General features: G+C 38.2%; 1 protein-coding gene across 4 annotated transcripts in view; it reads left to right on the plus strand.

Moving 5' to 3' along the window:
• The window catches only part of AP2B1 (adaptor related protein complex 2 subunit beta 1), a 111,976-nt gene that overhangs the window by 34,900 nt on the left and 62,080 nt on the right, over positions 1–14,996 (plus strand). For all 4 annotated transcript variants that reach the window (XM_019626853.1, XM_019626857.1, XM_019626854.1 and 1 more), the window contains exons 8-12: positions 635–755; positions 882–977; positions 8,177–8,292; positions 10,092–10,257; positions 11,458–11,556. In XM_019626853.1, the coding sequence (XP_019482398.1) occupies positions 635–755; positions 882–977; positions 8,177–8,292; positions 10,092–10,257; positions 11,458–11,556 (598 nt within the window). The remainder of the gene's footprint in view (positions 1–634; positions 756–881; positions 978–8,176; positions 8,293–10,091; positions 10,258–11,457; positions 11,557–14,996) is intronic.

Here is a 14,996-nt window from a genome sequence, read left to right on the forward strand (position 1 = left end):
ACAACAGCTCAACCTGGAGCTGGGCTGCCGTGAGTCACTGGCGATGGCGTAGGCTGCAGCCCCTGTGGCAGTGGGTTGCCATGGGCTACCGTGTGTGGCCAGCAGCCAGCGTGAGCGGCCAGCAGCCGCAGTGAGCGGCCGTCCAGAAGCCGGCGACTGATCTGCCTCGCCAGAGAAGAGCGCAATGATGGTGCCAACTTGGGCCAGTGAAGCAACATCCTCCACAACTAGATTGAAGAACAAAAGGACAGCAACTTGTCTGTTCCCCTTCCCCCAACTCCCCAGCACTGTTCCCATCCCCCCAATTCCCCAATAAAAATTTTAAAAAAAAAAAATAGCATATGAGCTAGTTAGTGCCTGCTCAATGTGGTTCAGGCCATAGTTTAGAGCCAGATTGCTGTTCTTCCAGCAATTCTTCTTGACAGCATGTACCCTGACCCTTTAAAGGGATAAAAAATAGTCTGCTAAATGGAACTGGCAAGAATAGAGGGATGCAGGGGAAGTTTGTGGGGTGTTTTTTCCTGGAGAGGGTGGAGTGGGAGGGGAGCAGAGAGGCATAGTTTAGATTCATACAGACGCCGAAGAATATATCCATACATACCTCACCTTCCTCATCTTGTTTTCTGTTTCACAGGCCTGAAATCTTGAAGCAGGAAATTAAAGTCTTCTTTGTGAAGTACAATGATCCCATCTACGTTAAACTGGAGAAGTTGGACATCATGATTCGTTTGGCGTCCCAAGCCAATATCGCTCAGGTCAGACTTGAAGTAACTCAAGTTTGTAATGACTTAGATCTTAAGGCCTGGCCTTCAGAAAAAGCTAGGCCATGAAGTCGCTGTTTAAGAAACCTTAATGATTGCCACATCCTGGATTCTCCACAGGTTCTGGCAGAACTGAAGGAATATGCCACAGAGGTGGATGTTGACTTTGTTCGCAAAGCCGTGCGGGCCATTGGGCGGTGTGCCATCAAGGTGGAGGCAAGTGTCCCGTGGTAGTTGTGACCATGTGATGGGGTTCCGAGGGTTCTCTTTACTCCTTTAAAATACATTTTAAAGTTTGTCAAAATAATAAAGCACACAGTTAAGATATTACAGAAGTTTTAATGAAAAGCAGCTATCCCTGGTCCCTAAAAGGAGGGATTCATTTTAATCGTGTTTCTGGTTTTAGTTATTCTTTAAAGATATTTCCATCTATAAATAATATGCTTATGCTATTATTTACTGATTTACTAATTCTAAACATTGTTAACTTTTTGCTGTGAGATGAACAGCTTAGTTCATATTCTCCACCTTTCTACTACTTTTCCTATTTTTCCGTACAGTTACATCATGAGGTATTTTTGTTTGTTTCTGTATTGATTATCATAGCAAATTGAGAAAATACACCTGTATTTTTTGTTCTCTCAACTATAGGCATGCAAAACTTACTGTGCATATTATGACTAAATATAGAGGGCCATTACAATGCAGATGATTATATTTTCTTTTCTTAAAGAGATTTGTATTTTTCTGGAGTTTCTATAATGGCCTTTTTTCTTGCATCGTGTGTCTTCATTGCATCCCTACCTTCTTTCGGCTTTTCAAGCATAGTATCAAATCTGTAAACCTCTTTTTGTCCTAGACTCTTTTCTCTGTCATCTTGCTTGCTCTAGTCTGCCTGATTTCTCTCTTGCTTTCTGCACGGCCGTCATTCCATACAGCCTCTCTTCCTTGCTCTTTCTTATTATTGCTACTTTTTTCATAGCATTCCTTTTTTTGTGGTTCCAATAGCTTCTTGAAATCTCCGGGTATATGAATTGCAGTTTTTTATTTTGCTTCTGCAGTTTGAATTTAATTATCTTGAGTATTATATGGTGATGGTTGCATGTCTGTACACAATTTTTAATTGAGGTGTATACGATGCATGTAGTACAGTGCAGTCCATTTATATTTAACAATGAGATAACAGAAAAGTTGATCGGGACTTCTGTGCACATAGGCAGGGCTGTCACTGGCAGGTTTCTGCTTTAGGAAAGGCGGTTGATCTTTCTTGGAAGTCCTCTTGAGGAGAGCCCCTTTGTGGTCTTAGAGGGCAGGTTTGTTTCTAGCTTTTTTGCCGCCTTCCAGTAGGTATTATGGGCGACAACTTACGTTGCCCTGCTTCGTTAGTCACCAGTCTTCCATTGGTTTCTCCTCATTCAGTAATTTGTTGAAAGTAATGGTGACCTCTGTTCACTATGTTAATTGTGGATTCAGAACTCCATATTTGTTCTTGCTACGTGACTCCATGCAATTCTGCTTAGAGGCAGAGGGTTGGACCATATGACTTCTCAAGGATACTAAAATAATTTGTACAATATGACTAGTACTTCGTGGGAACAGAAAGAAACAGATGCTGTGTCAGAAAAGCATCTATGAAAGCTAGGCTCTTAATTGGCCTTGTTTTTATTCAAGTCGGTGCTGTTCCAAGAAGCTAACATGGATAAATCATTTACTAAACCAGTTGTCATAGCAAGAAGTTAATCCTGGTTTCTACTGGTTCTGTTAGCTCAGTTGCTTCAGGTATTTAATACACTCCTGTTGCTCCATTGGAGAAATGGACAAGTCTGTGTATTGGATCTGGGTACATCTTTTTTTATGACCACACTTCACATACTTACCTTTTCTTATTTATTTATTTTTTTTAATTGAGGTATAGCCATCTACCTACTATTAATGTAGACAGTTTTCAGAGAGATTTTGGTAGCATAAGAGTCATTTTGTGCTTGTCACTGCCAGACTCTCATTGTCTTACTGACTCCTCTGAAAAAGCTCTAAAGAGTCGTACAAAATTATGTCCCACTCCAAAGTTTAAAAGGGTTTTCTATCTCAGGAGTTAATTACCATAATAGAAAGGGTACTCAAAGCATCTAAATTCCAGAAGTTATTTGTGCCTTGTATTGTATTGTATTGTATTGTATTGTGACTAATTGAAAAGTTGTCCATCATCTTCTGGAAAAGATAAGCTTCTGATGGCTTTCACTTCTCCTTCCTTTGACTCAGGGTGCCTTGGTGGGAGTATGTGAGGAAGGAACTTCCTTGGGAAATTTGGGATCAGCCTTGAAGTATCCTGCCTTTTGTCTAGTGCTCTCTTATCTCAATTTGCCTGGATTTACCTTAGAATTTTTCCTACATCTATTTCAGTCATGCAAGTTATCAGTTGGAAAGATTTGCCTAGCCCAGTTTTGGGGGCAGGAGAGGCTATAATTGCCTGTTTTTAACTAATGCATCCATGGGACAAGGAAGAACTAGTGAGGGAATTACAATAAACTTTCTGTGTAACTTCTAAACTGAGCTGCTGCTTTCTTTCAGGGCATCTTACCCTTTTTTAATCTGTAGTTGGTTTCAAAGATCAGCAAATGAGAAAAGAATTTTAGTTTAATGCTTAGGTGAGAGAAGAGGGCCTATTGGAAAGTTTAGGCATCTTTAAATGTTGGAGTTGTATTTTTATCATGACTAAATACAGGTGTTTCTCTGTTACTGTAAGAATCCTTAGGTGAAAAAAATATATAATTTTGTTATATTAAGTTAGAGATTAAGCAGTAAGCTGATGAGTCAATAAAGAACATTGAAAAAGCAATCCCATAGTACTCTTTTTTTAGTAACTTTTGCCTATTTTTTTTTTTTTTAAGATTATATTGGGAAATTGGAGGGGAACAGCATTGGGGAATCGGGGAAGGGGAACAGACAAGTTGCTGTCCTTTTTGTTCTTCAGTCTAGTTGTGGAGGACGTTGCTTCATTGGCCCATGTTGGTATTATCATTGTGCTCGGTGAGGCAGATCGGTCGCTGGCCATTGGACGGCTGCTCACAGTGTCTCTCGCAGCAGCTCATGCCAGCTGCCTGCCGCTTACACTGGCTGCCAGCCACTCACACTGGCTGCCAGCCACTCACTGTAGCTCACGGCAGCCCACTGCAGCCTTGCTGCAGCCCACGCTGTTGCCAGTGACTCACAGCAGCCCAGCTCCAGTTCGAGCTGTCGTTCACCATCTCAGCTGCAGGGGGCGCTGCATCACTGGCCCTCATGTGGGATCTGAACTGGGACACTGCTGCTCAGAGCTGGCGTCCCAAGCCAACTCTTAACCAACGTGCCACATGGCTGGTCCCAACTTTTGCCTATTTCTTTTTGTTTGTTTTTTTAATCTTACTTTTTTCCCCCCAGCTTTAATGAAGTATGATTGACAAATTAAAATTGTATACCTATTTTTTTAAGGAGGAGATAAACCCTGGCCTTTCTTAGTCTTTCAAATAAAATCAAGTGATGTTATTTGTTTGGGAAAGATTAAGGCACTAAGTTCATTCCAGGAGTTCCTCACTTCCTAGCCTTCTGTTCTTTGGTGTTCACCATTTCAAATTTTTATAGCTCAAGATGAAATACGGATTTGTGTCTCATCCCTTAATTTAAAAACAAACAAAATTATGTTTTTCCTCTTAGGAAAGCTATATGTGTTTACTACGTAAAATCATAAAAAAAGACAAGTGAAAACAGAACACTGTGCTTTATCCTGTCTCTATCCCACCCTCCTAGAGATGATTTGAACACGATTTGAAATCTTTGTTTACATAGTCCTCCATACATGGGTGTATTTTTTTTATAAAAATGAGATTATTCTACATATGCTATTATGTACTTTTATAGTCTGCTTTTGTCACTTATCATACATGGACATTTTTCCATGTTACTGGTAACATTTTACATCATCTTTAGCGGTTTATAGAAATAAACCATGTTACTTATTTGGCCTCTCCCTTATTGTAGAACCTTAAAGTAGTTCCTACTCTTTTTCCACATAGTGGTATAAGGTGGGTTGTAGTCAAACCTTTGATCTCTAGTTGAGGTGAACATGTATTTCATTATCAGCCATTTGGAATTGCTTGTTCATCCCCTGTGCACCTTTTTCCAGTGGGTTATCTTTTCCACGTTGATTTTTTTTAAATCCTTTATAATTAAAGCTATTATTACCCTTCATTTCATTAGCAGTTATTTTCCCAATTTGTTTTCCTTTTACTTTTTTTCAGTTTTTTAAAATTTTATTTTATTGGGGAACAGCCATGGTCATTGGTTACACATTGCTTTCATGCTCCAATGGCATAGTTAACTCTTGTAGGGAGGGCGCAGCTGACAGTGGCCCATGTGGGGATTGAACCAGCAACCTTGGTGTTATCAGCACCATGCTCTAACCAACTGAGCTAACCTAGGTTACCCCTCCTTTTACTTCTTGATACACAGAAGTTTACATTTTCTTATATAGTGAGTCCTGTCAGTCTTTTTCCTCAATGGTATCTGTAGTAGCATACCGGGAACATTGTGCTTCACTTCAAAGTTATGCAAAATTTAACTTTATTTTCTACTTGTATAGCATTGATTTTGCTTTTACATTGAAAGATGTTTTTAATCAAGAATTAAAATAATTGGAAATAATTTTGATGAAAGGCATGAGTGTGGGGATCAAATACCAGAACAAATCATCTTTTCCTTACTGTTAGGAAATGTCTTTATTACATACTAAATTTTATATCTGTTTATGTGTTTCTCTGTTTCTGGACTTGCGTGTGTTTATAATGATTGGGTGTTTTACTATTGCTCCTCTGCCACACTGCTTTATTGGTAGTATTTTTTTTTTTATCAAAAGCAATACGGTTGCAATGACAATTTGCTAGAAAATTACTGTCCCATATGTAAATGTTTTTTGAATTTTCATGCATTGTGGGAAATGTCCCATTTTTTTCTTTATTATAATAATGATACTAAGGGCTCACTAGATGTTAGCTTTATATCAAACCCTGTGGTATTATAGTATCTAATTTATGATAATTTAATCTGTACAGTAGCCTAAGCCTATATCCTACATACTTTATAACTTATTACAAATTACATATTTAATTTTTCAACTATTTTGTTGTTGCGATAACAGCAGAGGAATTACTAGCTGAAAATGAATAAAACAGAATCCAAAAATGGAAAAAATACGTAAAAGATGGCAGAATCATTTCATGGTACAACAGAATCATATATATGACTTCATATAAATATCCTCAAGATGCAATTTTGTTTTCATTAAATTGGTTGGAGTGGTTTAAATTATTGTAGTATGTTTAAAAGATTTTATGACAGAAATTTTCAGGCATATGCTAAAGTAAAGCTGACTAATGAACGCTCATGTACTCATCGTCCATTTTGAACAGATAACAACACGTTGCTGTTCCTGTTTTATCTTCTCCCTCTCCCTTTAAAATTAGGGAGTGGGGTGAGATTTTGTTTTAATGCAAATCTCAGATGTGATCTTACTCTATAGAATAGTCTAATGTATATCTAATAGTTACCTGACGGTCCATTACAAAATAACATCATCACAATACCATTAATACCAGAAACTAACAATAATTCTTTTTTTTTTTTTTTTAAGATTTTTATTGGGGGATGGGAACAGCACTGGGGAATTGGGGGAAGGGGAACAGACAAGCTGCTGTCCTTTTGTTCTTTAGTCTAGTTGTGGAGGACGTTGCTACACTGGCCCAAGTTGGCACCATCATTGCGCTCTTCCCTGGCGAGGCAGATCAGTCGCCAGCTTCTGGACGGCTGCTCACTGCGGCTGCTGGCTACACACGGTAGCCCATGGCAACCCACTGCCACAGCGGCTGCAGCCTATGCCATCGCTGGCGACTCACGGCAGCCCAGCTCCAGGTTGAGCTGTTGTTCAGCATCTTAGCTGTAGAAGGCAGTGTCACTGGCCCTCATATGTGGGATCCGAATCGGGCCCTCTGGGGTCCCAAGCTAGCTCTTAATGCGCCACTTGGCTGGCTCTAACAATAATTCATAATCTCATTGAATACCCAGTCCGAGTTCAATTTTTCCTAATTGTGTCTAAATCTGTTTTTATAGTTGGCTTGTTCAAATCAAAATCTAAATAAGACCCACACATTGCATTTGGTTACTATGTCTCTTAAATCTTCACTTCCTTATTTAGGTGCCATTCATTGAAGAGACTAGGTCTTTAGGCTTGTAGAATTTCCAAGAGTCTGGATTTGGCTGTCTGTGTTTTAGTGTTGTTTATCTCATTCCTCCATCCCCTTCATATAATTAAATCTAGAGCAGCTGTTCTCAACCTGTGGGTCGCGGCCCCTTTGGGGGTCAAACGACCCTTTCACAGGGGTCGCCGGGTACTCGTATGTGGGCATATCTGCTTGTGGGCCTGGAGATGGATAGAGGAGCGGTGTCTCGGTTCCTAAGACCATCGAAAATATGTGTTTTCCAATGGTCTTAGGTGACCCCTGTGAAAGGTTGAGAACCGCTGATCTAGAGGCTTAATAATATTCATGTTCAGTGTTTTTAGCAAAAAGACCACTTAGGTGTTGCTCTGTACTTCCTATTGTATCTTACCAGGAGGCATGTACTAGAGTGACCGACCCATCATGGTACATTGTAATACATGATAAATCAGTCCTTGATTTTTAGGGTCTCTCTTATAGAGCCCTTCTCTTAAAAACTGACTTATAATTTTAAGACTTTAGTTTTGTTTCTTGTATTCTTACATATTCCCTTTATTAATGAAATATCTATAGATTAAATTCTATTTTATAGATGAATAATAGGTTGTGGAAAATTGCAGTTTATTAAAGGCCATAGACTTTCAGTTATATAACCCAAAAGATGGAGTTTTTCCCATCACAGATAACTTTGAAAATACAGTGAAAGCTCTGGACCCTCTCCCTGAAAAATAGGCTTGTATGCACATGAAATTTGGCAATTTCATTTCAGGAGGTTTAAAGTCGCCTTCTGCTGTCTCCCCTCATCCATGAACTCCAGATAAAGACCTCCCACCTTTACTTATTCTTTTGTTCTTAAATTTTTCTCTAAACTTTACTTGCTATTCTCATTTTTATACTCCTGGCTATCCAAGATGATTCTTTTCATTTGAACTGATTCACCTGTCAGTATATTTTGTAATGAGTAAAATTTGGGGTATATCTAGAACTTCGAGAACTTCTGTATATCTCCATCTAATAGCCCAGCCTCTAGTATAGCTTGGTCAGATTAAGTGCCTGATCTTTTATTCTAGTTTAGTTAATGCACCTGTATGTTTCAAAATTATTTTTATATTGAGGTTGTATTATGGGACAGATCATCTGACTTGTCGTTCATTATGTTCCTCTTCCCAGCAATCTGCAGAACGCTGTGTGAGCACATTGCTTGATCTCATCCAGACCAAAGTAAATTATGTGGTCCAAGAGGCGATTGTTGTCATCAGGGACATCTTCCGCAAGTACCCCAACAAGTATGTCCAAATACTTCCACCCCTCTTCCTCAAATCATTTAGGAAATGTTTAAGCAAGGCACTTTGAAATGGGCTAAGTAAGAACAGCCTTTGTAATGTCATAATAGGATAATTTAGTAAAAATCAGAAATTTATAAAGTGGTTTGCACAGGGATTAAAACCTGATTTTTTTTCACCCTGCTTTATTACTTTTAGAAGAATCGCAGCTCTGTCTGAAAATGCACTGTTGATTGGCATATATTGAAGTTTACCAGAATCTTTGCTGGTAAAGTTACTAATGACTAGGATACCCATCTATTCCAGGCTGTCCGGGTCTAATCCCAGTTATGTCCATTAACGAGGCATAATTAGTGATTGTGTATCCCTTTTCACTCTCAGAAATGTCTCAGTTTGGATAAATTATATGGCCACCCTATTGTAACAACCAGGAAGGTGACAGCTTCACTGTTCACTTTGCATGTTACCTAGTACTTTGTAGAAAATGATAGAACAGGTAACAATAAATTATCAGGGCCTCAGGCCTTTTCTGAGGTATTGGAGCTGCTCCCATGTATGTAGCTGCAAAATCTATATTTTCATTCCACACATTTTCCACATTGAGGCCTCTTAGTTTATGGAGCAGAAATACTTTAGATTTGATTTTGAAAACAAGCAATTAAGGAATCTGAAAGAATGAAATAAGAGCAGGTCTTGTAAGCATCCAAAATCTCATTTTGCCTTAAAATTATAGAGGTATCTTGTGCTGAAGCTTCTGATTAATCTTTAAAGATAGTGTTAGTGAAGCGACTTGCTTGCAGTAAGCTAGGTTAGTGGTAGACTCAAATTAGAAGAAATATTTTAGCAAAGTGTAGTGGTTTATCAAGCACTATATATGTTTTTAATTTTTGAAATGGTATTTTTGGGAAAAGAAACACATACGTTTTACCACTCTTCAGAAAAGAGGGACATTGGGTTTGTAAACTTCTTGATTAGGGTGGAAGTGTATATCACAATGTGATTGCGAGAGAAATGTGTCCATTTCTGGTTTATATTAGTAAGGGGTTATAACAGTTTAATTTTAAGGAAAAGCTATTAAAAACCTGGTTTAATCACTGGAAATAGGGCAAATAATTAAGTGTACTATTTATTTGTTTACATCTAATAAAGTATACAGTGTCATTTTGATGTTTAAAACTGCATTAGCCAAGGAGTTGGATTCAACATGGTAAAAGTGAGAGAGCTATAGAACCATAAAATTAAAAATAAATATTTGAATTACTTGTTTTTTTTTGGAGAAACAAATCATTAGTGCAGGTGCCTTAGGAGGGAGGAACATGAAGATCTCCATAAAAAGCAGAAATAGGTGGACTAAGGGACAGAATTATTGTTTTTAGTTTGGATGCTGCTGTTCTTGAATTCCATTCTGTTTTCCTAAAAGTAGAGTGGGATACCTGTTCCTCTCCCATGAAGGCAAAAGGGAATAATAAATAGGAAAATTCTCATCTAGTTATAAGAAAGATTGTTAGAAATACAAGGCAGTGCTATTATCTTACGCCACACGTTAATTTTTCTCTGTGAAAATATTATCTGATGAGCTTTTATAAAGGTTTAAGGTCTAGTTATTAAAATACAATTGAAAGGAAATTTAAGCCATTTATAATTGTCTGCCTCAAAGCCTTACATTGTTTTTGACTAAAAAGCCTCTGTGTTTTGGTGGTTTGGTTTAGGATACCTTGTCCATGGTTTTGCCTTTAGTCTTCATTGTTAAATACTATTCTCAGTTTTGCCTTCAGTAACTATAGTCCATTTTGTTATATCAGGTATGAAAGTATCATTGCCACTCTGTGTGAGAACTTGGACTCGCTGGATGAGCCAGATGCTCGAGCAGCTATGATTTGGATTGTGGGAGAATATGCTGAAAGAATTGATAATGCAGATGAGTTACTAGAGAGCTTCCTGGAGGGTTTTCATGATGAAAGCACCCAGGTAAGTTATCATCTATACGCTCTGATCTTTTTTGGGAAGATTTCAGGGAAAGTAAATGTTTGGCATGAGAGAGAGAGAGGGAGGGGGAGGGGGAGGGGGATATATATGGTGGAACAAATCTGCCTAACTTAGACCAGTGGTTCACAAACTTTTAATGAGCCTCAGAAACACCTGGAGAGCTTGTTAAAGCACAGGTCGATCGCCCCCCCTTCACCCCCCACACAAGCACCCTGAGAATTTCTGATACAATAGATTTGAGGTGGGCCTAAGCATTTTCACTCCTTAAAAGGTTTAGGGTGATGCAGCAGCTGCTGTTGCTGCTGGTCCAAAACCACATTTTGATGACAACTAGTTTAGAGCAGTAGTTATCACTTTTTAATTTTTTGGTACCCGAAGATGTAATGGTTACGGCTTATTATATTGGGTTGTCGGAAAAGTCATGACGTATTTTTCTATGTTTTTCGTTGCAAAAATGCGTCATGACTTTTCCAACAACCCAGTAACAGGAGTTCTACCTGGGGCTGTGGTGCAGGCTGGCATGTGCAGTTTGGAAAGATTTCCTTCCCATCTTCTGTCTTTCCTCTACCAAAATTGAGAGACCTGACCTTAGAGCCACAGGTCCAAAGAAGCAGATAAATTATTAAATCCTTTTCCCCTAGCGTTTTTACTCACTACAAATTGAAGTTCGTGTATGTAATCCACCATAGTAATTTTAATAGGTCTTTACAAGGAACACATACAAGCCAGTAGCTTTGTGGTTCAGCAGCCCACTCTTAATTGGCTATGAGCTGGCATAATTCTACTGTCTTGGCTTTTGCCCCCCAGTATTACAGATGATTCCCTAATTTCCCCGAAGTTGTAGCTTTTGGTGGAATTAAATAATAAGGACTTGGTCAGGAACCAGTTTTGTTGCCATCACAGTGTTAGCATATACTTGTATTTTAAGAATATAGGTCATTATCTGGGCCAGAAACAAACAAGCAATTTTTGATGCCAAAATGCAATTTGGGGATAGGAAGCTAGTGATTTTTCAGTTGGTGAATGAATACCTTTGACTGCTGTTGTTGATTTTGGCTCAGTTTTAACCTTTGTTTCTTAATCAAAATAATAACAGTAATTCATAGTTGGGGAAACACCACTTTTGAATTGATGGATGGATAATGCAAGTGCCTTTCACTTTATTAAATTATGTCTGCTTAGGTGCAGCTCACTCTGCTTACTGCCATAGTGAAGCTGTTTCTCAAGAAACCATCAGAAACACAGGAGCTAGTACAGCAGGTCTTGAGTTTGGCGACACAGGTAAGAAATCTGAAAAAAGCATTGGGTTGATTTGTCGTGTTTAAAATTGTAGGAAATTATGAAACTCCCCAAGAAGGTTCATTTGGGGAGGTTTTAATTGGAAGGGTCCAGCCTTTAGATCCTGTTAAAAATATAAAAACAGTGCATCTTAACACGTATTCCACTGAATTAGATGCTAGTATGGCTTTTAAACAAATTGACTGACTCCAGTTTTTATAATTCATGAAAATTGAATTTAGACTCCTTAGTGTTAAAGGACATACCTATGTGAAAATGACATTGAGCCTCACAGTACCTCCTTCTGGGTGACTTCATTTCAACTTGCAAATGAAAGTACCATGTAGAGATGGTAAATGCCTCAACAAAGATCTCATGTATTATACTACCTTCTAGAGTGGTTGCCTTTCTCTTTAAATAATTTTAAAGGGCTTATGCTGTTTCCTTAATTATTTGATATTTTTGGTCCTCCTTAGGATGGGTTCTGATTTCAGGAATGTGGCAATATGCCTTAGAGATCAGGTTGCCATTTTATATCCACAAAAAATAAAATAATTAGTTTTGCTAGTGTAACTAGTGTATTGATCATCAGTCTATCACAATTTAGTAATGTTCTTAATTGAATTCGAGAACAGGTTAAAAAAAAACGGGTTGGCTTTAGCAAGCTGTCGAGAGTGAAGATGTATGTCTACACATGGAATCAGATTCAGAGATTCAATTTTCCATTGTTTTCACCTCTTTATTGTGGTATATTATCAAAACTTGAAACCCTTTTGCAGTACTTTGCCTAGTTTTGAGCTGTCATCTTTCCTGTTATTAATTTTACATCTTTTAAAATTTATTTGTAAGAGCTCTTTGCAGTACTTTTTAAAAACTTCCCTTTTAGGGCCAGCTGAATGGCTCAGTTGGTTAAGAACTTGCTCAAGAGTTTGAGCTCTGAGCAACAGCAGTTCGAGTCCCGGCCCGAGCTGAGCAGCTGCTGAACTGCCAACAGGTAGCAGGATGGCTCAGCTAAAAAAAAAAACAAAAAAACAAAAAACTTCCCTTTTAAACATCTTCCTTTGCCTGAAATAAAGCAATGTCCATACCATCAAGGCAATGGTTATTTAATATTATCTGTATTGAACTGAGTTTTCTAGACTTCCTAGTCTAGACCCTTGATCACCTATTTGTGCCTCTGTTGAGATGGATTCAAAACAATTTTCTAAAGAGAATTTTGGCCTTGCTCCTCCCCTCTCTCTGCTCATCTTTAAATAGATAGGGAACGGATCGTCTTATAATCAAGCAAATGTCCTGGTAAGTTCCATTGTGTTCACAAGTTCTCACCCCTGTCTCCATCTCCATTGGCTATTAAAGCCTATGGTCTGTATTTAATAGGCAGCATAGCAGAAGCTCTATTTTGTATTGTTGTCAGAGTTCAGACTCAATCATACTATCTCTCCCAGTGTCTGTCCAAATTTGCCTGAGATAAAGTGTTTAGGGAGGATTGCTTAAAGGATACAAGGACTCTCTGTTCTTATAGATAGTTGAAATTCACTGAATCAAGCCACATTAGTGGAGCTGGATATCTAAATTGCATTGTATTTGACTGTTCACAGAAATGCTTTTACTCAGTTATACTGATACCATCATCCTGTGGTAAGGGTTGTCATGAGAAACTATACTATTTGGATCTGTTGTCAAAGTCATTGTTTATTTCATTATATGTTTTCTTCTTTATGAGGCTCCATCAAACAAACTCATAACCAGTTTGGGATTCTCCTGTGCATTGGTGTGCAGTTAACTGCCCCCTCTGCATGGCTTGCCTAACTAAATTTCTTTTTCATAGAATCAAATTTAAGGATCTCCTGTAGAAAATGGTATAGGTCATTGTGGCATGCATTTTTCTGCTTCTGTTTCTAATTTATGCTCTCTAGCCTTAGATGGATTTTTGTAAGCTTTGCTAAATTCCTTTCTAAAACAGGGCAGGGTATAAATAAACCATCAGACATTCCAGATTCTAGACTTCTGTACAAGGACTACCATAGAATTTTAATAACAATCATTTGTATAGTGATGACTTGTATCAGGCATTCTAAGTAAGCACTTTACATGTTAACTTAATCACAATAAGGGTTGTTACTGCTAATATTCTATTTTATAGATCAGGAAACTGAGACAGAAGGCCCAGTTGGTATGGAGCGGAGATAGGACTCAAATCCAGGTGTCCTGGCACCAGGATCCTTGCCCTTATCTGCTGTGATGCTTCTCTAGTCTGAAGGTTAAGAATGAGAATACCCATTGCCTGAGTTCCCTGCCAGAAGCATTGTCGTGCATAAGCCAGTACACATAAATGAACTTAGTTTTAAGATCATTGTGGATGATTATTTCATATTTGGCTATAAATATTATCAAGCAGTTTCTTTGGGTTTGCCTTTTTGATCCAATTAATGAGATCTGAGTAGTTTGCGTTAAGGAACAAGCACATTTATGTGAGTCTTTTCCACTGGAAGTTGAGATAGTTATTCTTAAGTTTGTGAAATAAGAACCTAATATTTATGACCAGTAAGTACCAATTTAAGTCAAAGGCAGTGTGATTTAAACTGTGCTAATTTGAATTGGGTGGTGGGACTCTGTTTCTGCTATGTCCACTGATTCAGGACACAACTGAGCAAGTTTTTTTCATACTGTTGTTCTATCTCTACAGTAGAGTTAATTGATGCTATCCTTTACCTGTGCTGACAATTCAGTGAAGTATGTGTGAAATCTTTGTTTCTAATTTTTAAATAAAACGGTGGTATAATTAGAAATATTAGTTAGGGGACGAGAAAACCAGCCCTTGAATCGTGGCTTTATTTCAAAGATTTGTCTTTTTTGCGTTGATAGTTACAGAGGAATGAGCAAAGAATATGCACAGAAGTGTCCAGACTTTAGTGATTACTCTTTGTGTAGTACATGATAGAGAAGTCTTCATCTTAAGTTTTTCTATGTATGAATTAGAGACCACCATCATCAAAATTATGTCTTATTAAAAATACAAATTCCTCAGCTCCACTTCTGACATAATCAGAATCTCTGTGATTTGGCACTGAAATCTACACTTTCGATGGCTTTCCTGGTGTGTTAAAAGGTTGGTGCACATTATAAATAAGAATTACTGTTTTAGAGCTTACTGATAAGAATTGTTTTTGAAGCTCTCAGATTTTTAGAAGTAGACTTTTTGAGATCCTGATGAGGGCCTAAGAGGCTGGCAGTACAGGATATCCAAAACCAAATTTTCTGAGCCACCAAGCATATAGTGGCACATTAAAATCATGAAAAGATTCTGTTTCCTTGTCACAAGACTTGGCTGGGCCTGATGTATTGTGGCCTCCGTATGATAGTAAGGCACTGACAGCCAGCTTATTACAGCAGGCCTAACGATTCAGCCCTCAGAACAGCCACTTGTACCAGTGGAGATCCTT

This window comes from Hipposideros armiger, unplaced genomic scaffold, assembly GCF_001890085.2.
Source record: "Hipposideros armiger isolate ML-2016 unplaced genomic scaffold, ASM189008v1 scaffold_692, whole genome shotgun sequence".
Taxonomy (NCBI): Eukaryota; Metazoa; Chordata; class Mammalia; order Chiroptera; family Hipposideridae; genus Hipposideros; species Hipposideros armiger.